The 23977-nt window shown below is 46.0% G+C and overlaps 1 protein-coding gene across 1 annotated transcript; it reads right to left on the bottom strand.

Moving 5' to 3' along the window:
- Positions 1–12841: 12841 nt before the first annotated feature.
- On the bottom strand, positions 12842–23686 carry LOC119307105 (probable serine/threonine-protein kinase PBL6). Its single transcript, XM_037583202.1, has 8 exons — positions 23480–23686; positions 15061–15230; positions 14713–14977; positions 14400–14628; positions 14172–14322; positions 13783–14058; positions 13520–13705; positions 12842–13296 (listed from the first exon to the last, which is right to left on the bottom strand). Exons 2-8 carry the CDS (start codon positions 15190–15192, stop codon positions 13030–13032), a joined length of 1506 nt encoding a protein of 501 aa, XP_037439099.1. The 5' UTR covers positions 15193–15230; positions 23480–23686; the 3' UTR covers positions 12842–13029.
- Between the last annotated feature and the right edge of the window lie 291 nt (positions 23687–23977).

The raw sequence follows: 23977 nt of genomic DNA, 5'->3' as shown, positions 1-23977 counted from the left end.
TCACGAATATAATTTTGTTAAATGACAGGAACTTGCTTTTGCGTTGATTCTTTTTTCTGCTATTCAATAGACAAATTGTACAGGACTTCCTATTTTGGTAGGATTTTTAGAGTTCCAGAAATTTGCGTTAGTTACAGATGGCTACAGACTGTTCTGTTTTTGACAGATTCTGTTTTTCGTGTGTTGCTTGCTTATTTCAATGCATCTATGGCTAGTAAAACAGTTTATAAACCATAGAGAAGTTGGAATACAGTAGGTTTAACACCAAAATAAATAAAGAATGAGTTCATTGCAGTACCTTTGTGGTGGTTTTGTTTTCTTTCACTAACGGAGCTTATAAGATTTCCTGTTGAGTTTTGTGTTGTGAAGTTTTCAAGTTTTGGGTAAAGCTTTTATGGACTATGGAATAAAGGGTGGCAAGAGCCTAAGCTTGGGGATGCCCATGGCACCCCAAGATATTCAAGAGTAGCCAAAATCCTAAGCTTGAGGATGCCTCGGAAAGGCATCCCCTATTTCGTCTTCGTTCATTGGTAACTTTACTTGGAGCTATATTTTTATTCGCCACATGATATGTGTTTTGCTTGCAGCTTCGTGTATTATATTAGTCTTTGCTTGTTAGTTTACCACAATAATCCTTTCTGTACACACCTTTTGGGAGAAGCCTATTTGATTAGAATTTGCTAGAATACTCTATGTGCTTCAGTTATATCTTGAGAGCTTAATAGTTTTTGCTCTAGTGCTTCACTTATATCTTTTAGAGCACGACGGTGGAATAATTTTGAAGAAATTGCTAGTCTCTCATGCTTCACTTATATTATTTTGAGAGTCTTTTAGAACAGCATGGTATTTGCTATTGTCAGAAAGTTGGTCCTAGAATGATGAGCATCCAAGTTGGGTATAATGAAAACTATCATAGGAAGTGAATTGGATGCTATGATCAATATGATGCTTGATAATTGTTTTGAGATATGGAGGTAGTAATATTAGAGTCATGCTAGTTGAGGTGATTATGAAAAATACTTGTGTTAAGGGTTGTGATTCCCGTAGCATGCACGTATGGTGAACCGCTTTGTGATGAAGTTGGAGCACAATTTTATTTATTGATTGTCTTCCTTATGAGTGGCGGTCGGGGATGAGTGATGGTCTTTTCCTACCAATCTATCCCCCTAGGAGCATGCGCATAGTGCTTTGATGTTTGATGACTTCTAGATTTTTGCAATAAGTATATGAGTTCTTTTGACTATTGTTGAGTCCATGGATTATACGTACTCTTTCACCCTTCCACCATTGCTAGCCTGTCTTGTGCCGCACAATTTTCGCCGGTACCATACACCCACCATACTCCTTCCTCAAAACAGCCACCATACCAACCTATTATGGCATTTCCATAGCCATTCCGAGATATATTGCCATGCAACTTTCCACCGTTCCGTTCATATGACACACATTACTTTTGTCATATTGCTTTTTGCATGATCATGTAGTTGACATCGTATTTGTGGCAAGGCCACCTTCATAATTTTCATACATGTCGCTCTTGATTCATTGCATATCCCGGTATACCGCCGGAGGCATTCATATAGAGTCATATTTTGTTCTAGCTTTGAGTTGTAAATCCATAAAAGTGTGATGATCTTCAGTATTAGAGCATTGTCCTCGTGAGGAAAGGATGATGAAGGCTATGATTCCCCCACAAGTCGGGATGAGACTTCGGACTTTACAAAAAAAAAGAGAAAGGCCAAAAAGAAAAAAAGAAAAAAAGAGAAAGCCAAAGAAAAGAAAAAAAAGAGAAAAAGAAAAAGAAAAATAAAATGAGAGAAAAAGAGAGAAAGGACAATGCTACTATCTCTTTTTCCACACTTGTGCTTCAAAATAGCACCATGATCTTCATGATAGAGAGTCTCATATGTTGTCACTTTCATATACTAGTGGGAATTTTTCATTATAGAACTTGGCTTGTATATTCCAGTGATGGGCTTCCTCAAAAAGTGCCCTAGGTCTTCGTGAGCAAGCGAGTTGGATGCACACCCACTTAGTTTCTTTTGTTGAGCTTTCATATATTTATAGCTCTAGTGCATCCGTTGCATGGCAATCCCTACTCACTCACATTGATATCTATTAATGGGCATCTCCATAGCCCATTGATACGCCTAGTTGATGTGAGACTATCTTCTCCTTTTTGTCTTCTTCACAACCACCATTCTGTTCCACATATAGTGCTAGTTCCATGGCTCACGCCCATGTATTGCGTGAAAGTTGAAAGAGTTTGAGATTATTAAAGTACGAAACAATTGCTTGGCTTGTCATCGGGGTTGTGCATGATTAAATACTTTGTGTGATGAAGATAGAGCAATAGCCAGACTATATGATTTTGTAGGGATAACTTTCTTTAGCCATGTTATTTTGAGAAGACATGATTACTTTGATTAGTATGCTTGAAGTATTACTATTTCTTATGTCAATATGAACTTTTATTTTGTATTCATTTGGATCTGAACATTCATGCCATAATGAAGAAAATTACATTATGAATTATTCTAGGTAGCATTCCACATCAAAAATTCTCTTTTTATCGTTTACCTACTCGAGGACGAGCAGGAATTAAGCTTGGGGATGCTTGATACGTCTCCAACGTATCTATAATTTTTGATTGTTCCATGCTATTATATTACCCCTTTTGGATGTTTATGGGCTTTATTCTACATATATATCATTTTTGGGACTAACCTACTAACCGGAGGCCCAACACATATTGCTTTTTTTTGCCTATTTCAGTATTTTGAAGATAAGGAATATCAAACGGAGTCCAAACGGAATGAAACCTTCGGGAGCATTATTTTTGGAACAAATCTGATCCGGAGAGCCTGGAGTGCAAGTCAAGAAAGTTCCGAGGGCCCCACGAGATAGGAGGGCGCCCCCCTGTAGGGCACACCCCCTGTCTCGTGGGCCCCTCGGGCGTCCACCACGTACTCCTTCCTCCTATATATACCTACGGACCCCGAAAACATCTAGGAGCACCACGAAACACAATTTCCACCTCTGTAACCATCTGTATCCGTGAGATCCCATCTTGGAGCCTTCGCCGGCACTCTGCCGGAGGGGGAATTGACCACGGAGGGCTTCTACATCAACACCATAGCCTCTCCGATGAGTTGTGAGTAGTTTACCATAGACCTACGGGTCCATAGTTATTAGCTAGATGGCTTCTTCTCTCTTTTTGGATCTCAATACAATGTTCTCCCACTCTCTTGTGGACATCTATTCAATGTAATCTCTTTTTGCAGTGTGTTTGTCGAGATCCGATGAATTGTGGGTTTATGATCAAGTTTATCTATGAATAATATTGGAATCTTCTCTGAATTCTTTTATGTATGATTGAGTTATCTTTGCAAGTCTCTTCGAATTATTAGTTTGGTTTGGCCTACTAGATTGATCTTTCTTGTCATGGGAGAAGTGCTTAGCTTTGGGTTCAATCTTGCGGTGATCTTACCCAGTGACAGAAAGGGTTGCAAGACACGTATTGTATTGTTGCCATCGAGGATAACAAGATGGGGTTTATATCATATTGCATGTGTTTATCCCTCTACATCATGTCATCTTTCTTAAAGTGTTACTCTGTTCTTATGAACTTAATACTCTAGATGCAGGTAGGAGTCGGTCGATGTGTGGAGTAATAGTAGTAGATGCAGGCAGGAGTCGGTCTACTTGTTATGGACATGATGCCTATATACATGATCATGCCTAGATAATCTCATAACTATGCGCTTTTCTATCAATTGCTCGACAATAATTTTTTCACCCACCATAATACTTATGCTATCTTGAGAGAAGCCTCTAGTGAAACCTATGGCCCCCGGGTCTATCTCTTATCATCTTTGCTTTCAATCTATCTTTATTTGCATCTTTACTTTTTGCATCTATATCACAAAATACCAAAAATATATTATTATCTCTCTATCAGATCTCACTTTCGCAAGAGGCCGTGAAGGGATTGACAACCATTTTATCGCGTTGGTTGCGAGTTCTCAGTTTGTTTGTGTAGGCGCGTGGGACTTTTGAGGAGCCTCCTACTGGATTGATACCTTAGTTCTCAAAACTGAGGGAAATACTTACGCTACACTTGCTGCATCACCCTCTCCTCTTCGGGGAAAACCAACGCAAGCTCAAGACGTAGCACGGGGACAGAGACGGGCGGTGACAACCGGGATGGGGACGGGGCGGCGACAACGGGGATGTGGACGGGCCGGGTGCGCGGGGACGACGGGACGGGGCGGCGACTACGGGGCGGGGCGCGGTGACGGGGACGACGGGGATGGGAACGACCGGGTCGGCGACGGCGATGGGGGCGGCGACGAGGGGCGGGGACGGCCGGGGTGGCGACAGCGACGCAGACGGCGACGGGGGCGGCGACAAGGGGCGGTGGCGACGGGGCAGAGGAGAAAGAAGCAGAGGGAGAGATGAGAAATGAATTTTTTTGAAGCAGTTTCTTATATAGAACACCCCTTTAGTAGAGGTTGGAGCCACCAACCGGTACTAAAGGTCTGTTTTGGCCAGGCCAATTAAGCGGCGGGAAGCGCCCCCCCTTTAGTACCGGGTGGTGGCACCAACCGGTACTAAAGACCGCCTCTTTAGTACCGGTTGCAGCCACCACCCGGTACTAAAGGGGGTGCACTAGCGCGGGTGTGGTGCGGCAAGTTTAGTCCCACCTCGCTAGCCGAGGGGCGTCCACACTGGTTTATAAGCCTCAGTGCGGTAGCTCTCTCGAGCTCCTCTCCAAAGCAGGCCTACTGGCCTACTGTTCTCTGCTGTCCTGTGGGCCTACTAGGCCTTTGCGGGCCTGCATCCTGCCCAACAAAACGTTGTGTTTCTAGTCGTATGCAGGCCGCTCTGGCCCAGTAGGCGGGCTTTTTATTTTCTTAATTTTTTTGCTTTATTTTATTTTGTTTTATTTATTTTTGAGTTGTTTTTTGCTGTATTTAGAGTTTCTTTGTGAATATTTTTGCTTTAGGTACCACAAATTACAAACATTCTGTTAGTGCCGGTAGTTTTCAAATTTGAATAGTTTAAATTTTGAAGTATTTGAAATTTGTGTGAATCACTAGTTTGTGAATAACTTAACTTTGAAAACAGATTTTTCAGTGATTCTTTTTTCTTATGTTTAATATTAGTGTGTTTTATCATTATATTCAATTTGGTAATGCTTAGGTTATTTAACAAATGAAATGCGTTTGTAACAGATGAGTTTTCGTCCAAAACCCTGATACTTCGAAAGAGATTGTCCATTTTGTAAACGAAGTGCATCCAGTTTTTGCCGTAACCCTCTCTATTTTTTTCCACATGCTATGTGGGTGAAATTATGATACCATGCCAACTTTCAACCTTTTCTGAGTTCATTTGAAATGCTTTTCAATTTCAGGGTCATTTAGCTGAAAAATCAGTAAATGCATGAAAGAATTTGTTTGCACATAAAATTTCTTCGCGTTTCAAATGCCAAAACACATAACTACCCTAACTATTACAGAGATTCCCTCCTGGGTGTGAAACACAGTAGAAAGTGATGATAGTGAAGCCGATCACATCCCAGATCTTTGGGTGTGAAACTTTTTCTTCGCGTGTGTCCCTTTGCACCGTAGCCATGGAAAATCTTCATCATTTAACTGGATGCTCGGGTCAATATTCACTGTGAATGGAGCAATTTCATCAAATTTTTCATAATATTCTGACATGTCTGTCTTGTCATCCACTCCCACGATGTTTCTTTTCCCTGAAAAAACTATGTGGCGCTTTGGCTCGTCGTATGATCCATTCCTTCCTTATCTTTTCTTTTTCTCGGCCTGGTAGACATGTCTTTCACATAAAAAACCCGCGCCACATCATTGGCTAGGACGAATGGTTTGTCTGCATACGCAAGATTGTTGAGATCCACTATTGTCATTCCGTACTGCGGGTCTTCCGTTACCTCGCCTCGTGTCATATTGACCCATTTGCACCGAAACAAAGGGACTTTCAAACCACCTCCATAGTTAAGTTCCCATATGTCCTCTTTGTAACCATAATATGTTTCCTTTCCCGTGTTGGTTGTTGCATCAAAGCGGACACCACTATTTTGGTTGGTGCTCTTCTTATCTTGGGCGATCGTGTAAAATGTATTCCCATTTATCTGGTACCCTTTGAAAGTCATTATATTCGAAGATGGTAACTGGGACAGCGAGTACAGGTCATCTTCAATATCGCCATCATGCATGGCATGTTTCTGCAACCAACCGGCGAAAGTCCTTGTTTGTTCACGTGTAATCCAGTCGTCATACTTCTCCGAGTGTTTGGAGTGTAGAAAATTCTTGTGTTCCTCCATATACGGAGCCACCAAGGCGGAATTCTGTAGAACTGTGTAGTGTGCTTCAGTGAGAGAATGCCCGTCCATACATATTATTTGATCCCCTCCTAGCGTGCCTTTTCCATCCAGTCTGCCCTTATGCCGTGATTCAGGAACACCAATTGGCTTAAGGTCAAGAATAAAGTCAATACAAAACTCAATGACCTCCTCATTTTCATGGCCCTTCGAGATGCTTCCTTCTGGCCTAGCACGGTTATGAACATATTTCTTCAAGACTCCCATGAACCTCTCAAAGGGGAACATATTGTGTAGAAATACAGGACCCAAAATGTTAATCTCTTTGCAAAGGTGAACTAGGACATGCGTCATGATGTTGAAGAAGGATGGTGGGAACACCAACTTGAAACTGACAAGACAATGCACCAAATCATTATGTAACCTTGGTATGATTTCTGGATCGATTACCTTCTCAGAGATTGCATTGAGGAATGCACATAGCTTCACAATGGTTAATCGAACGTTTTCCGGTAGAAGCCCCCTCAATGCAACCGGAAGCAGTTGCGTCATAATCACATGGCAGTCATGATACTTTAGGTTCTGTAACTTTTTCTCTGCCATATTTATTATTCCCTTTATATTCAACGAGAAGCCAGCCAGTACCTTCATGTTGAGTAGGCATTCAAAGAAGATTTCCTTCTCTTCTTTGGTAAGAGTGTAGCTGGCCTGACCCTGATGTATGTCGTCTTTTCCGTGCATACGTTGCTGGTCCTCCCGTTCCTCTGGTGTATCTTTTGTCTTCCCATACACGCCTAAGAAGCTAAGCAGGGCCACGCAAAGATTCTTCGTCACGTGCATCACGTCGATTGCGGAGTGGACCTCTAGGTCTTTCCAACATGGCAGGTCCCAAAATATAGATTTCTTCTTCCACATGGGTGTGCGCCCGTCAGTGTCCTTAGGAACAGGTTGTCCGCCAGGACCCTTTCCAAAGATTACCTTCAAATCCTTGACCATATCATGTACATCAGCACCAGTATGGTGACGAGGCTTCGTCCGGTGATCCGCCTCACCTTTGAAATGCTTGCCTTTCTTTCTTACGGGATGCCTGCTCGGAAGAAATCGACAATGTCCCAGGTACACGTTCTTCCTACAACTATCCAAATATATACTGTCGGTATCATCCAAATAGTGCGTGCATCCTCGGTATCCCTTGTTTGTCTGTCCTGAAAGGTTACTGAGAGCAAGCCAATCATTGATGGTCACGAACAGCAACGCCTTTAGGTCAAATTCTTCCCGTCCGTGCTCATCCCACGCACGTACACCTGTTCCATTCCACAGCTATAATAGTTCTTCAACTAATGGCCTTAGGTACACATCAATGTCGTTGTTGGGTTGCTTAGGGCCTTGGATGAGCACTGGCATCATAATGAACTTCCGCTTCATGCACAACCAAGGAGGAAGGTTATATAAATATAGAGTCACAGGCCAGGTGCTATGGTTGCTGCTCTGCTCCCCAAAAGGATTAATGCCATCTGCGCTAAGACCAAACCATACGTTCCTTGGGTCACCTGCAAACTCCTCCCTGTACTTTCTCTCGATTTTCTCCATTGCGGCCCGTCAGCGGGTACTCTCAACTTTCCGACTTTCTTACGGTCTTCTCCGTGCCACCACATCGCCTTCGCATGCTCTTTGTTTTGGAACAAACGTTTCAACCGTGGTATTATTGGAGCATACCACATCACCTTGGCAGGAATCTTCTTCGTGGGGCGCTCGCCCTCGACATCACCAGGGTCATCGCGACTGATCTTATAACGCAATGCACCGCATGCCGGGCAAGCGTTCAAATCCTCGTACTCACCGCGGTAGAGGATGCAGTCATTAGGGCATGCATGTATCTTCTGCACCTCTAACCCTAGAGGGCAGACAACCTTCTTTGCTTCATATGTACTCTCGGGCAATTCGTTGTCCTTTGGAAGCATGTTCTTGATCATTACCAGCAACTTTCCAAAATCCCTTGTCAGATACACCATTCTCTGCCTTCCATTGCAGCAATTCCAGTGTGGTGCCTAACTTTTTTTGTCAACTTCGCAATTTGGGTACAACAATTTCTTGTGATCCTCTAACATGCGCTGCAACTTCTTCTTCTCCAAATCACTTGCGCAGTTTCTCTTTGCATCGGCAATGGCCCGGCCTAGATCATCAGCGGGCTCATCTGATGCCTCTTCTTCAGCTTCTTCCCGCATTGCCGGCTCAACTTCTTCCCCTATTGTTGTATCATCGTATTCAGGGAACCCATGGTCAGGATAGCTGTCGTCGTCCTCTTCTTCTTCATTGTCTTCCATCACAACCCCTCTTTCTCCATGCTTGGTCCAAACAATATAGTGGGGCATGAAACCGGACTCAAATAGGTGGACGTGAATGGTTCTTAACGTAGAGTAATTGTGACCATTCTTACAGCCAGCACATGGACAAGGCATAAAACCATCCGCTCGCTTGTTTGCCTCAGCGGCAAGCAAAAAAGTATGCACGCCATTAATGAACTCGGGAGAGCATCGGTCATCATACATCCATTGTCGGCTCATCTTCATTACACAACACCGAATAGACCAAATTAATACAAGTTCATACATAAAGTTCATACATAAAGTTCATATACAACACTTAATTAAATGCAACATACAAATAACTCTCTAGCTAAAGAATTTAAATGTAACAAAAAATGCGATCAAGATCGCAACTAAGGTACCAAGCCACACTATCGATGGCATATTTTTTAATCTTTCTAATCTTCAAGCGCTCTCCATCTTGATCTTGTGATCATCGACGACATCGGCAACATGCAACTCCAATTCCATCTTCCCCCCCTCAATTCTTTTCAATTTTTCTTTCAAATACTCGTTTTCTCTTTCAACTAGATTTAACCTCTCGATAATAGGGTCAGTTAGAATTTCCGGTTCACATACCTCCTAGATAAAAATATCTATGTCAACTTGATGGGCATAATTTGTCATAAACACGAAATGCAACAAGTAGTTTTAAAAGAGAATATACCACATCCGAATGATAACAAGGACGAGGGCCGACGGGGACGGATATGAAAACCATGGCACTATGTATAACAAACAACGTACGGGTCAGATAATTATACGAGTAACTATATATCCAAATCACACAAACATCAATTTGGTAATGTAAAACATTCATGAACAAGAGCCTCACCACAAGGTGGTGTCGGCGACGGGACGGCGCGGGCGATCGACGGTGGTTACGACGGAGATTTAGAAGGCACTAAGTAAACCACACCTACATATGCAAACTAAGTGTTATTTTTGACCTCAAATTGCATATAAATCAAATACTAGCACATATAATTCCTCCCAAATTACTAAACTCACAAATTAATCACTATACAAAGCATTGCAAGAGCTAATCTAGCAATGAGAGATGAAAGGACAAAGTTGCTAACCTTTGTGATCATTTGAATGGATGGGGGCCTTTGAATCTTGACAAATTTTGGGCAAAATGCGTGATGAGGTCGAGGAAGAGAGGGGAAGAACAGAGGAGAGGAGAGGGGAAAGGGGAAGAACAGAGCGAGCTCGGGTGGACGAAGGGTTTATGTATGACGACCTTTAGTACCGGTTCGTGCCACGAACCGGTACTAAAGGTGCTGGAGGGGCCCAAGACTGACAACATCCTGCCACCACTCTCTTTAGTACCGGTTCGTGGCACGAACCGGTGATAAAGGTTCGTCACGAACCGGTACTAATGAGAGCTACCGGCTAGCCGTTGGAACCGGCACTAATGGACACATTAGTGCCGGCTCAAAATCAAACCGACACTATGTGCTTCACATTTGACCATTTTTTTACAAGTGGCTAGAGACTATTGTATAAAACTTATACAAATACAAAGGAAATATGTAGAAGAAAAAATATTCATAAACTAATAATAGTAGAGTGGGGAGTGTGTGTAGAAGCAACGTGGTCTTAGCAGTAGCGGGCGCGAAAATAGAGCGCTACAACTATTAGCAGTAGCGAGGCCGTGTAACAAGCGCTACTGCTATATATAGATATCAGTAACACGGGCTAAGGCACGCTACTGCTACAAGTTAGCTGTAGCGTCGTCGCAGTAGCATGGCTGCCCACGCTACTGCTAGGTTTTTGGCCCACGCTACTGCTAGGCTTTTTTCTAGTAGTGCTTGGTGAAAATATAACTTTGAAATATATACAATTGCTATATTTCCTAGTTCTTAAGCATTATTGGTTTGGACAATTGGCTTTTCCGTATGGCTCAAATTAATCTATTGGATCTACAATGTGTTTATTGTCAATAGCATATTTTACTGATAGTATGCCAACTCTCACTTAACCTGATTAATATCTATCTTATATATGTTGCAGGGAAACAATATGAGACACTGAGGTTTACCATCAATATTTGCACATGCATGGTCCTTTAGATAATAGTATATTATTGTGCAATTGCCGGAATCATTCTAATATTTCGATTTTTAATAATTTGGTCTTGCACATGTAGGTCATGTTGTTTGACCCATTTTGCATACGGAGAAATGAGATGTCCATGAATATTTGTCAAATCAAGAAACTCAAAAAAATCGTTAGGATATAGAAACTACCGAGTAAAAATAATAAGATCTTTATCTACACAGTGAAGAAGACATCAGTCAACTATAGGATGGTATTAACTCTTTTATCTTATTTTTTATCCTTTGCGCTATTTCAAAACCAGAAAAGATATTTATGCATATATTTGTTTTCAGTCCTTTTCAAAGTAGTTCACTGATGATTACCTCTCGAACCACCTGTATTGTCAAGTGGCAAGAAAGGTATTCATATAACCCCCATAGTATAAAATTGAAGTCTTTCTTAAGAGGACGAAGGATGGGAAAGGTATTCATATAACCCCCATAGTATGAAATTGAAGTCTTTCTTAAGAGGACGAAGGATGGGTGAGTTATCATTCACGGACACTCGCCTAAATTTGCAAGGATTTTAACATCGTTGAAGGATCAATATTTGCCTTCAACTTTAGCAATCTTTTAGATAAGATTTATGTGTCTATTTACCGTCTATGATGCTACTTTTCGAAGATTTTACATGTTGCACATGAAACTTTGTGCTATTGTGTAATTGATAGCTATATGGTGTGACTAAGTACTGAAACTATATGACGGTGTACTCTGATGTATTTTAATTATGAAATCCTGGTTGCTGTAATATGAATATGAAATATATTGTGTGTTTGATATGAAATGTCAATTTGATTACTATCTGCTTATTGAGCTTTCTATTTCAGATGGTATCTAAGATAACACCGTCGCCGATGACCTCAACAACCCACATAGTTTCTCGAAAGTACGCGTGTGAGATGAATGAACAATCACAGACGGCGGTCTACCGACAACCGTTTGCGTTAGGCTACCTTACACAAATGTTTCCACACAGAAAGTGTGTGTGAGCCCTATGTCATACAGTTTTTTGTACGCACCGTGGCTGATATATTGAGCGCGAACGATAATATTATCGATATCATCTGTGATGACTACACTTATCACAACCGTACGAACGGAGATGTTTGTTTGAGATTCACTATGTGGGATGTTAAGAACATCTCACATGATTTCCCATGCATAACTATTTGCAATGACTCACCTGATCGCACACGGCTCTTTTTGCCCCGCATGTGTGACCGGACAAGTTATTGCCGACGATTTCTCTAGGTCGTGTGGGATGGAGCCCTCTATCGCCCACACATGCAAAATGAAAATTTAAAACTTCTCACGTAAAGGGGATAAAATAGTGTGCATAGAAGTCGTCTGCACTAGTGACACGGTTATAATGGATGAGCGTAGATACGCCAACTTCCTAAACACGCAATTCTACATGCCCAAAGAAACTAGTGAAGATGGCATCGAAGCTTGGCCGTCCGCATTGCATGCCCCAACTGTAGGTCGTCAGCATCTGGTTGGGTCTGAATCCGGTGACTCACCAGTTTGTCACCGGGCATAGGGTTCGAAATCCCTCTGCAGGCGATCACCTCGTCTCTGGTGGGCTCAGCAAGACGTGGCCGCCTACCAGGTGCCCTACTATTCCCACATCGGCCGGTGCTGCCGCCCGCAACGGCGCCATCGTCATCTTCGGACGAGGAGAGTGAGGTGAGGCCGGCTGTTCGGGGCTTGCTACTGAAGTAGCATCAAGGCCTTCTCCGCCGATCCCCCATCCCACCTGTCAAGAAGGTGGTAGGCGCCTGGACCGGCGTTGACAGCTGCCCCGCATGTGTGACCAGAGAAGCTACCGCCGACGATTTATCTAGATCATGTGGGATGGAGCCCTCTATCGCCCACACAGGTAAGGCGACAATTTAAGACTGTGTCACGTAAAGGAGAGAAAAATCGTTTGGATGGGACTCGTATGCACAAGTGACGGTTAGAATGGGTGCGCATAGACACGCCAACTTCCTAAACATGCAATTCTGCATGCCCAAAGAAGCTAGTAAAGTTGTCATCGAATTGCATTTGGAACTTCGAATAGAGTTCCTCCTCGATTCATAAGAACGTAGTGGTACAGGCTACAAGATGTAAGTAACAACAAGCAATGTATGACCTCATACACTACTATTACTACCACCACTACTCTTGTCTTCCTTCCAGCTCGGAGCTCACTGCCAGTTCCTCTCCGTCAAGAGGTTGAACGATTGGGTCTCGCATAGACACCAATTGCATGAACAAATCCCTCTGCACGTGCAAAAAACCCAACTATAGCCCAATTGCTTTCCAATTTGATGCGGAAAGGATCTCCTGCTGCCAGTCCTGCCAGACCAAAAGGTCCATGTTCTTCCTCATTGGTGACAAACTTAAGTGATGTTATCACATCGGACTGTGAACATGAATATGGTCCAAATTTTCCAGAAATTTCTGTCAGGAACTCCCGTGGTCCAAGTTTGATCTACAAGAGAATAAAAAAGGGTAACAAGTTAGATACAAGAGTATATATATATATATATATATATATATATATATATATATATATATATATAGGTTATATATATATATATGGAGTATAACTTAAGGCTGACATAGATTACAAAACTCAGAAAAAATAGGTCACTCCCATCAGTTCCGGGTAGACAAAGAGCAAAAATTAGGTTTCTACGATTTCATTCACTCACCGTAGTTTGGAAGGTACCACCAGTACCACCCCATGGACCAACAATGTGTTGATGCCCACTATGATCGCTATATGTAAACTTAAATGAATCAATTACATCGCCCCAAAGAATTGTTACGCTATGGAGCTGGTGGGATGCCGCCTCAATGTCATGAGCTGTCCCAGCATTTCCTCCCCATGGCCCATACTGCAAACCAATCAAGAAAAAATTTGAAAGACAAAAACAATGAAGAGTAAATAAATAAATATTAGAAACTGGGAAACCTTCTCCTGCTCTTGTTCTCCTTCATTTTCTTCTTCTATTGCTCTGTGAATCGGGGTTTCTATCTGTTCCAACAGCTCTTCTTCTTCTTTTACTGTTCTGTGAGTCACCGTTTCAATATGTTCCAACGTCTCCATGATATATTCTATAGTGGGCCTTCTATCTTTGTCTTGCTCCACGCAATCTGATGCAATTTTGATGCATTTCTTGACTTGCTGGCAATATTCTTCCACATGTGTTGATGTTCCCCCTATCCTTCCCCGCCAATTCATGTGTACCTACAGAATAGCATTTATACAGTTGATGATGAAGTACTATACACAATATGCTGATATCATTTACTATATATGTAAAAGATTGCATTATTCTTTATCAGATAATATTATCTTACAAGCTCAGTAAATTCTTGGGAAGACATATCTGAATATTTGGAGTAGCCTTGGGGTCCTGCAATTATTTGTATGATTGTGACACCTAAGCTGAATACATCATACTTCTTGGATATTGTGCCCCTTACTATGTATTCTGGTGGCATGAAGGGACTGCAAGGTACACAATGGTAAATATATTTTTGTAACAACGTTGATGAAATAAGTCGAACACAAGAGGTGCAACTTACTGTGATCCTATACGATCCACTGTGTTATGACTTTTTGTTGAAGCAACAAGTCTTGACAGACCAAAATCACAAATTTTTGGCATCCAGCTCTCATCCAATAATATGTTTGCAGGTTTTAAGTCCAGATGGTAAACTGGATCTTTGAGTCCATTATGAAGGAAATTTAAACCCTCAGAAACTCCCATGATTATTTTGTAACGTGTGTGCCAATCAAGTCCGCCGGATTCATCTGCAGAAGTTAACATAAAGCTGCATTACCAAGATGTATATTTACACTTCACAAAATGATGCTCTAGGTAAACCACGACCATACCAGAAAGATGTTTGTCAAGGCTTCCACGGCGCATGTACTCGAAGCAGAGAAATCTTTGTTCTGACTCAACATAAATATATCGTTCTTCGAGCAAAGTAACTTTATTATATACTTCATAGCAGTAGCCAATTAACTTGATAATATTTTGATGCTGGACACTCATAAGATTAAGAAGCTCATTGTCAAATTGCTTGCTATACGCAACACCAAGATATGGCATCAGATAAAGCTTTTTCACAGCAATTTCTACCCCCTCATATATCCCCTGTCAAAGACATATATGCTAAGCATGGGCTTCTTGTAGTTGTATCATTTAAAAAAAATAGAGAACCTAAGTATTGATCGTACCTTGTAAACTTCACCATAGCCACCATGACCAACCACTTGCTCCTCTGCAAAATTATTTGTAATTTCTTGTAACGACCGAAATGGAATGACCCTTGGCATTACAGTGACAAAATGTTGTAAATTGTTCGCCATGGCAGTCTATGTCGGCAGAGCTTCCACGTCCTACCTCTCTAAGAACTCAGAAATATTTTCAAATCAGTAACACAACAAGAACTTCAGGAAATCAATGAAGAAAAATTCAAAGCGAGCATCTTCTCACCGATCAACATTTCCAGACGTTACATCTGTACTATTAAAGGGAAATTAGTACCTTGTTTCGTCTCTCTCCACCCCGCACCCCTTGCTCCATCCTCACCACAGCAATTCTTTTCCCAATGAACCCCACCTCTCATTTCTTGTTTCTGATTTCTTATACCAAATTTTCTATCCCCAACTCATGGTATTTTTCTGACGTCCGTTCCTAGGTCGTCCTCCTCTCCCACACGTTAGTGCTCGAAATCTCATCTCCCGAAATCGTCTATTTGTCGCCCCGTCGACACTATTCATTTGAACACAGTATAAGCGCAGACACTCATACATACACACATACACTCTCCTCTATGAATGCACACCCTACCCATATGAGAACCTTCGAGAGAATGAGCCGAAAATCGATAAAAATGTGAGAACATGTGCCAAGTCTAGCAGGACCCTGATGGACTGATTTCACCACAACGAACCTAACCATCTGAGCTAGGCTCAATTCCCCCTATCTATACAAATAAAGGGGAATAGGTCGTTCGCTTCCTCGCCTCTAGGGTTTTCTCTCTCCTTCATTCCACCCCATCCGACATATTTATTTCCAATTTTAGTTGCCCGACAATACATCTCCTCCTTCTGTAATATTGGAACTAATCATATTTTTGTTTGAAAAATTATAAATGTAATAACCCCACTGATTTATTTTCAATTTTATTTGCCCAAACATCACATCTCACATCAATTCACATCCCCACCCACTGATTTATTTCCAAACTTACTGAAAAAGGCTTTCGCCCCGCTTTATATATAAAGCAATGATCAACCATGGCCAAGTACAAACGCACGCCAACACAACATACGCACACACACAAGGCAGGTTACATAGGTGCCGAGCGCAGCAACACCACCCCTAGCACTACAACAGCACTACGACCTGCTCCATGCAGAAATCAACTAATCAATGAACAACTGTAAATAATCACAACTGAAGTCCTGAAATATACAAGTTGTTTCATATTAGTCACTGGTTTATGAACGAGCTCACCGAGATATACAAGTCGTTTCATATTAGTCACTGGTTTGGTTATATGCAGGTGTAACTACATGAAAATCACAGGTTGCAAGGAGATAGTGTTGTACTGCTCATCTGTACCATCGCTTGTGTGCCAACTGCCAAGCAGTGACAGCTGCCATACACCCTTTTGCCCTCTCCCTCCTGTGTCGTTCCCACGAGCGACCGGGAGGCTAACCCTAGCCGCCGCTGGGTTTCCCCCTCCCCTCTCCCTCCTCCCTTGCCGCTGCCAGAGGGCGCGGCCGGGCGAAGCCCGGTCGGCGCAGGCGACGACAGGGATGTTTTGTCTCCAAGCTCCGGAGGTGGGGTGCGGGCCAGATCGAGCATGCATGGACGCCGCGTTGGATGACGTGCGCGGCGGCGCTCCGGAGCAATCGGTAATGTCATCGTGGCGACGGTGTGGCGGGCGGCGTGGTGGCAGTACTTGCGTCGGGTTGGGACGACGGCCGCTGTTGTTTGCGGCGATGCGGCCAGATCCGGTCTCAGGTGGAGCGGCCCGTGGGCGTCCCGTGCTGCGGGAGGCCGCCCCTACCATGGCCGTCGGCTAGTGGGGGTGGCGGCGCAGTAGTGGTGGTCGATGATGTCAGGCCCACTCCAACCCCAGGCCCTTCCCGCGTCGAGCATACGGCCTCGGGCGTGGGCCGACCCGCGAGGCGAAGGAAGCCCAACTCGCGGAACCAAGGCCCAGAGTGGGCGTGATCAAGCAGAGGCACCAACTACTTAAGGGCACACGCACAGAAGGCCAAACCATCCAGTGGATCATGGCACCCGGCGGCGGCGGCTCCCTGTTCCTCTCCCGATCCCCTTTCCATTCATGTACCACTCCTTGTAATCGCTACCCAGATACTCGAATTCATGAGCAAAGTGTAATAGATCGTGAGATTATTACCTGGGTGCTAACATCTGGTATTCAGAGCCTTGGATTTGAGGCTGGCGCACCTCATCGAGACGCGGCGGCAAAAATCGATCAGAGATCGAATCGGCGCCATGGATCCCACCTTCAAGGAATATTTCGACAAGTTGACTTCCTCGCTGGACGGAATCCACGCGGATATCCGTTCGACGGCCGCCAAGTTGGAGGATCTCGTCGCCTGGCATCCGGAGCTAGAGCGGTGCGTCGATCGGCTCTCCACCGCGGTCGCCGAGCTCCAACACGCACGACCCACGGCAGAGGAGGAGCAGGCGCCCGCGCCCAAGGCTGCCCCGACAATCGCTCCCCTGCGCGACCCGACGGACGACAACAAGGGTCCGGAGGGCGGCGTCGCATCAGGGCCGATCGGCCACGGCATCGACATCCTACCGCGGGGTCTGGCACCGGCGTTCGCGTCGGTGTCCACCCCGGCCAACGGTCAGTGCGCTCTCCTGTCCCCTGCAACTCTGCCTTCTCCTTATGCTCATGCGAGCCAGTTGCTCGCAGGGATCGGCCAGACGCACCCATCCATTGTGTTTCCCCAATTTTCTGGCGAGAATCCACGCCTCTGGAAGACGCTGTGCGAGCAGTACTTTCACATGTTTGCGATTCAGGAAAATTTCTGGGTTCCCATGGCCACGCTCAACTTCTCGGGCACGGCCGCAGTGTGGCTGCAGTCGATTCAGAAGAAACTCTCTGAATTCGACTGGGAATCATTTTCTTCCTTGTTGTGCACCCGTTTTGGCAGAGATCGCCATCAACTCCTCATCTGCCAATTTTACACGCTTGCACAAACAACTACAGTGGCAGATTACATCGAACGATTTGAGCAAATTATCAGTCATTTGTCAGCTTATTCTGATTCAATTCACCCTTATTATTACCTCACTCATTTTGTGGAGGGGCTTCGGGCGGATATAAGGGCGATTGTGCTGGTGCAACGACCGCCTGATATGGACACGGCGTGTGCACTAGCACTACTACAAGAAGAAGTGGCAGACGGCGGCACCTGGGAATGGCCTCGTCAACCCACCATGGCTCGGGCAGCGGACCTGGCGACGCGAGCGCACACGGGTGTTCCCATGCCACTCCCGCCCCCTCCTCCACAGGAGCGGCCTCCTACGACACCAGCCGCACCCGAGCGCCGGACCAACGACACCAACCGCGGCGACAATTCCAAGATCAAGGCGCTGCGCGAGTACCGGTGAGCACGTGGCCTTTGCTTTAAATGTGGCAAGCGTTGGGAGCAGGACCATACTTGCCCCACGAGCGTGCAGCTCCATGTTGTCGAAGAGCTGCTGGAGCTCTTCGGCATGGAGGGGAGCGAGGAGATTCCAAGCGGCCCAACCGAAACAGTGATGGCAATCTCACGGCAAGCTCTCACGGGGGCACCCGTCCGAAGGCCGTTAAACTCCAAGCATGGCTCCAAGGCCGCGCTATCCTTCTCTTGGTTGATTCCGGCAGTTCAACCTCCTTCATCGACGCGCAGTTGGCAGCCTCGCTGTCCGGAGTTGTCCAGCTCAACCGTCCTTGTCGAGTCAAGGTGGCTGATAGGGGGGAGCTCTATTATGTGTCGCACATACCCAAGTGCCGCTGGTCCATCCAGGAGCAGGAGCTCAGCACAGACATGAAAATCCTTCCGTTTGGGGGTTTATGATGCCATTTTGGGCATGGACTGGCTCGAAGGGCACAGCCCCATGAATGTGGATTGGCGCGGCAAGAAGCTATGGATCACCACTTCGACAGGGACAGTGCACCTTCAGGACCAGATCGAGGGGGTTACGAGCTGCACGGAGATCAACAGTCTGCAACTGCAATGCATGCAACGTCAGGGAGAAGTGGCACAGGTCGTACAGCTGTACCAGGTCTGCGAATCAGATGAGATCTTCACCCCAACCCCAGGCAACGTTCAGGCAGTGATTGATCAATTCAAGGACATCTTTGAGGAGACAAAAGGGTTACCACCAAGGCGTGCGTGTGATCACCGCATTCCACTCATGCCGGGAGCGCAACCAGTGAATCTGAGGCCTTACCGTTACAAACCAGAGCACAAGTCAGAGATTGAGAAGCAAGTTAAGGAGCTGTTGGATCAAGGCGTCATCCAGAAGAGTCACAGTCCCTTCTCGTCACTAGTGATCCTGGTCAAGAAGAAAGACGAAACATGGCGGCTTTGCATCGATTACTGCCACTTGAACGCTATGACAGTGGTTGGCAAGTACCCGGTGCCGGTGGTCGAGGAGCTACTGGACGAGTTACATGGTGCTCACTGGTTCTCAAAACTAGATTTATGTGCAGGCTACCACCAGATTCGCCTGGCAGAGGGGGAGGAGTACAAGACGGCCTTTCAAACTCATACAGGTCATTTTGAGTTCTTGGTGGTCTCGTTCGGGTTGGCTGGAGCCCCGGGCACCTTCAATGGGGGAATGACAGAAACCTTACATCCCCTTATCAGAGAGTGTGTGCTGGCGTTCTTCGACGACATCCTTGTCTTCAGCAAAACACTACAAGATCATGTTCAACATCTGCAGCAGGTGTTCAGTTTGCTCCGGCGCGACCAATGGAAAGTGAAGATGAGCATCTGCAGCATCTGTACCAAGGACTGTCCACTTATGAGAAGGAGTACCTCGCAATCATCGCGACAGTCGATCAATGGCGGCCTTACTTGAAGTCAGCAAAATTCTTTATCAAGATTGGCCAACGCAGCTTGGTGCACTTACAAGAGAAAAGGCTGGTCACCCCATGGCAGCAGCGAGCCTTTACTAAACTCCTCGGGTTGCAGTACCGTATCGTCTACAACAAAGGATTAGAGAACGGGGCCGTGGATGCTCTTTCTCAGCTGCCCAAGGCAGAGGCACTGTTTGGGATCTCCACTTGTCAACCAGCGTGGTTGGAAGATGTACTCGCAAGCTACAACTGCAATCCGGAGTCTCAGAAACTGTTGGAACAGCTAGCAATCAGACCTGATCCCAAAAAGCGCTTCACCCTGGCGCAGGGCATCATCCGTTTCAGAGATCGCATATGGCTGGGAGGCAGCACAGAGCTACAGCAGAAGATTATGGCAGCTTTCCATGACAGCCCCGTCGGAGGACACTCTAGATTCCCGGTGACTTACAAGCGTATCCGCAGGTTGTTCGCTTGGCCCAAGATGAAGACACACATCGAGCAATATGTCAAGTGTTGTCAGATATGCCAACAAGCCAAGACAGAGAGAGTGGCATCACCAGGGCTGCTGCAACCTCTTCCTGTTCCACGGGCTTCGTGGGATATGATAACAATGGACTTCATCGATGGATTGCCGCAATCAGGTCAGCACAACTGCATCTGGGTTTTAGTCGACCGGATGACTAAGTTCGCTCATTTTCTGCCTCTTGCCCACCTGTACACCGCTTCTCGCGTGGCTCAACTGTTCATGCAGCGCATCTACCCAATTCATGGGTTTCCCATGCCATCGCTTCTGATCGGGATCCGGTTTTCACGAGTCATTTCTGGCAAGAACTTTTTCGCTACGCTGGCACTGAACTTCGTTTCAGCACCGCCAATCACCCTCAAACTGACGGGCAATCGGAGCGAGTGAACCAATGCCTCGAAACCTTTCTTCGTTGTTTCACCCATGCTTGTCCCAAGCGCTAGAGTCATTGGCTGCCCCTTGCTCAATTCTGGTACAATTCTTCGCCCCATTCTTCCATTGGCATGACTCCCTTCAAGGCCATGTTTGGGCATGAACCTCGACATTGGGGAATCACAACTACTACAACGTGCTCGGTACCATCACTTCAGTCTTGGTTGGACGAGCGCGCTGTCATTCAGGACCTGCTGCAGCAGCACTTGCAGCGTGCTCGGCTCCGCATGAAACAACAAGCTAACCGTAAGCGTTCTGAACGCAGTTTGGAAGTGGGGGATATGGTGTTCCTGAAACTACAGCCTTATGTCCAGACGTCAGTGGCAAAACGGGCTAATCACAAGCTCTCGTTCCGGTTCTACGGTCCTTTTCCTATCATCAGCAAGATCAATGAAGTGGCGTATAAGCTGGAACTTCCCCCGCAAGCCACGATCCATCCGGTTTTTCATGTCTCCATGCTGCGCCGCGCGGTGCTCCCAGGTACGCCAGTCGAACCAGCCCTCCTGTACTCTCTGATGTGCCAGCGGTGCCTCGAGCCATCCTCAACACTCGCTGGAAGCGCAAGGGGCCATGGTGGAACAGATCCTGGTGCATTGGTCGGATCAAGCCAAGATCGGCGACACCTGGGAAGACAAGAAGGAGCTGCAAGCACGTTTTCCGACGACTGAGGCTTGGGGTCAAGCCTCTTCTCAAGAAGGAGGGGATGTCAGGCCCACTCCAACCCTAGGCCCTTCCCGCGTCGAGCATACGGCCTCGGGCGTGGGCTGACCCACGAGGCGAAGGAAGCCCAACCCAAGGAACCAAGGCCCAGAGTGGGCATGACCAAGCAGAGGCACCAACTACTTAAGGGCACACACACAGAAGGCCAAACCATCCAGTGGATCACGGCACCCGGCGGCGGCGGCTCCCTGTTCCTCTCCCGACCCCCTTTCCATTCATGTACCACTCCTTGTAATCGCTACCCAGATACTCGAATTCGTGAGCAAAGTGTAATAGATCGTGAGATTACTACCTGGGTGCTAACAGATGAGTTCCTCCTCCTCTACTTGATGGCTGGGAGTTGTGGCTGGTGGCGACTTGTGGTGAAGTGTTGGCAGCTTAGCGCATGTGGTGCCGTTGGCTGGCTGCTGCCTGCTGGTGGCTGGGGTAATTCTGGAAGGGAGGCAGGAGGCTTCCTGGCCTTGCCGACGCCGAAATCTAGAGATGCCAGATGGGTCATGTCAGAGGCCTTGGTCCCCCATGGAGCGCTGGGTTGGCTGGAGCGTGGCTGGCGGCTGCTGGCGACCCTCCTCTTAACGGTGCAGTTTGGCCGGGCCACCTTCCTGCCAACGGTTCGTTTTGAGGGTGGCTGGAGGGGCCTTCTATCCTTCATTGGTCTGGCGGCATCTTCATGTCGTGGTGGTGTTGCAGTGGTCTTGCATGACAGGGCAGCGGAGCTGGTGGTGGCAGCTCCACATGGCAGGCACCGGGAGCTCCCGGGATCTGATGGGACTGCCTAGTTTCTTTATAAGCCGAGTGTCGTTAGCACGCTCTCGGCTTACAACTAACACGTGTCAGCTTCTCGGAGCTCCCAGGATCTGATGGGACTGCCTTTATAAGCCGAGTGTCGTTAGCACGCTCTCGGCTTACAACTAACATGTGTCAGTATCTGGGAGCTCCATTGCACAAGAAATATGTTGAGTTTGTGCCTTCTGCTAACATGGACACTCGGCTTACGTGTACATCGTGGATGTGCTTCGACGCTCGGCTTAACTGGACACTCGGCTTATATGAGGTGCCATGTGGCGCCGCCGTTAGCACCGGCCGGCCGTGAGAGCCGCTATTTTGATCTCGGCTTACATGTAAACCGAGTACCCGTGAAGTTGATCTCGGATTACATGGAATAAGCCGGTCTAATGTAAGCCGAGAGGCCTAAGTTGGGTGCAACACTCGGCTTACAGTAAGCCCGGGTTTAAATGGGTTTCATTGAGTATTTGTCATACTCGCGTTAATTACTTTTCCTGTAGTGTGTCCAGGTTTTTTGTAGATGAATTATCTGGATGTTTGTAAGAAATAGGTTGGTGCGCTAGCTATTTAGATATAGAAGATGTGTTTTTTTAACTTATCAAGAAAACTGAAGCAATTATCGCACATACACATGGAATTTATTAGTATTACAGTTTGTGAGGACCAGGAGTCAGCAGGGAAAATCTCGCGGGCGTCGATGAGTGGCTGTACTGCCGTCCCGCGGTGTCATAGCACCAGCAGCATCTTAGCATTGGAATTCTGAAGTGGTAGCCAAGATTTCACAACCGGGATTCGAAGGAAGCATACACCTGCTTTATAAAAAAAGGAGACCAACCCAGACTAGACTAGCCTGGTGGACTGGTTGTGAACTTCCACGCCTTGCCAATTGAGATACGCTCAGTTCTCATACACCTGCTTAATGATTCGTACACGAAGGAGTTGGTCTATGAAGCGGAAGCCATACTAGGGACGCTCAAAGGACTTTTTTTTGCGGTGAGAAGTTGTACTTCAGCCATACTAGGGACGAGAGAGACAGAGACAGAGAGAAAATTCAAAGAATATCAAATCTCACCGTGGGAGGAGCCTCGATCGGTGCGTCGCGGACAAAGATGCCGTCGATGGTTGTGCCCGCCGGGAGTCTTGGGAGTTGGAGAGGACTGTGCTTTGTGAATTGTGAGCACACCACGCTTCCCACGCTTCAAAGCTATACTACGTGTGAGCAGGCCAGCCGGAGACAGAATGGCTCGGAGGATTCTCCATAGCGTTGTTTTCGCCGAGTATCATGCGGCCGGAACTGAGAAGATTCGGCAACAGATCAGATCAAAACTGAAAAAATGTTGATATTTCCTGTGGTAGCAGTACGAAGTTTGACTTTGATGGAAAGGGGTTCGGCCCGGTTGGAAAAAGCAGTACCAAATTCGAGCCTTTTCCATAAAGCGCCAACACATATCACCTTCCGCGTCGATGGAAGAGCGCTAGCGTCCATTTGTATCCAGACACCTCCGACGGTGACCACGCACGCGGCCGTTTACTCTGCCTCGCCTCCGAAAATATCTCTTGCCATCCTACA

This window comes from Triticum dicoccoides, chromosome 5B (assembly GCF_002162155.2).
Source record: "Triticum dicoccoides isolate Atlit2015 ecotype Zavitan chromosome 5B, WEW_v2.0, whole genome shotgun sequence".
In the NCBI taxonomy this organism is placed as follows: domain Eukaryota; kingdom Viridiplantae; phylum Streptophyta; class Magnoliopsida; order Poales; family Poaceae; genus Triticum; species Triticum dicoccoides.
The sequence above is the reverse complement of the archived record's forward strand: the minus strand, read 5'-3'. Positions and strand labels throughout refer to the sequence as shown.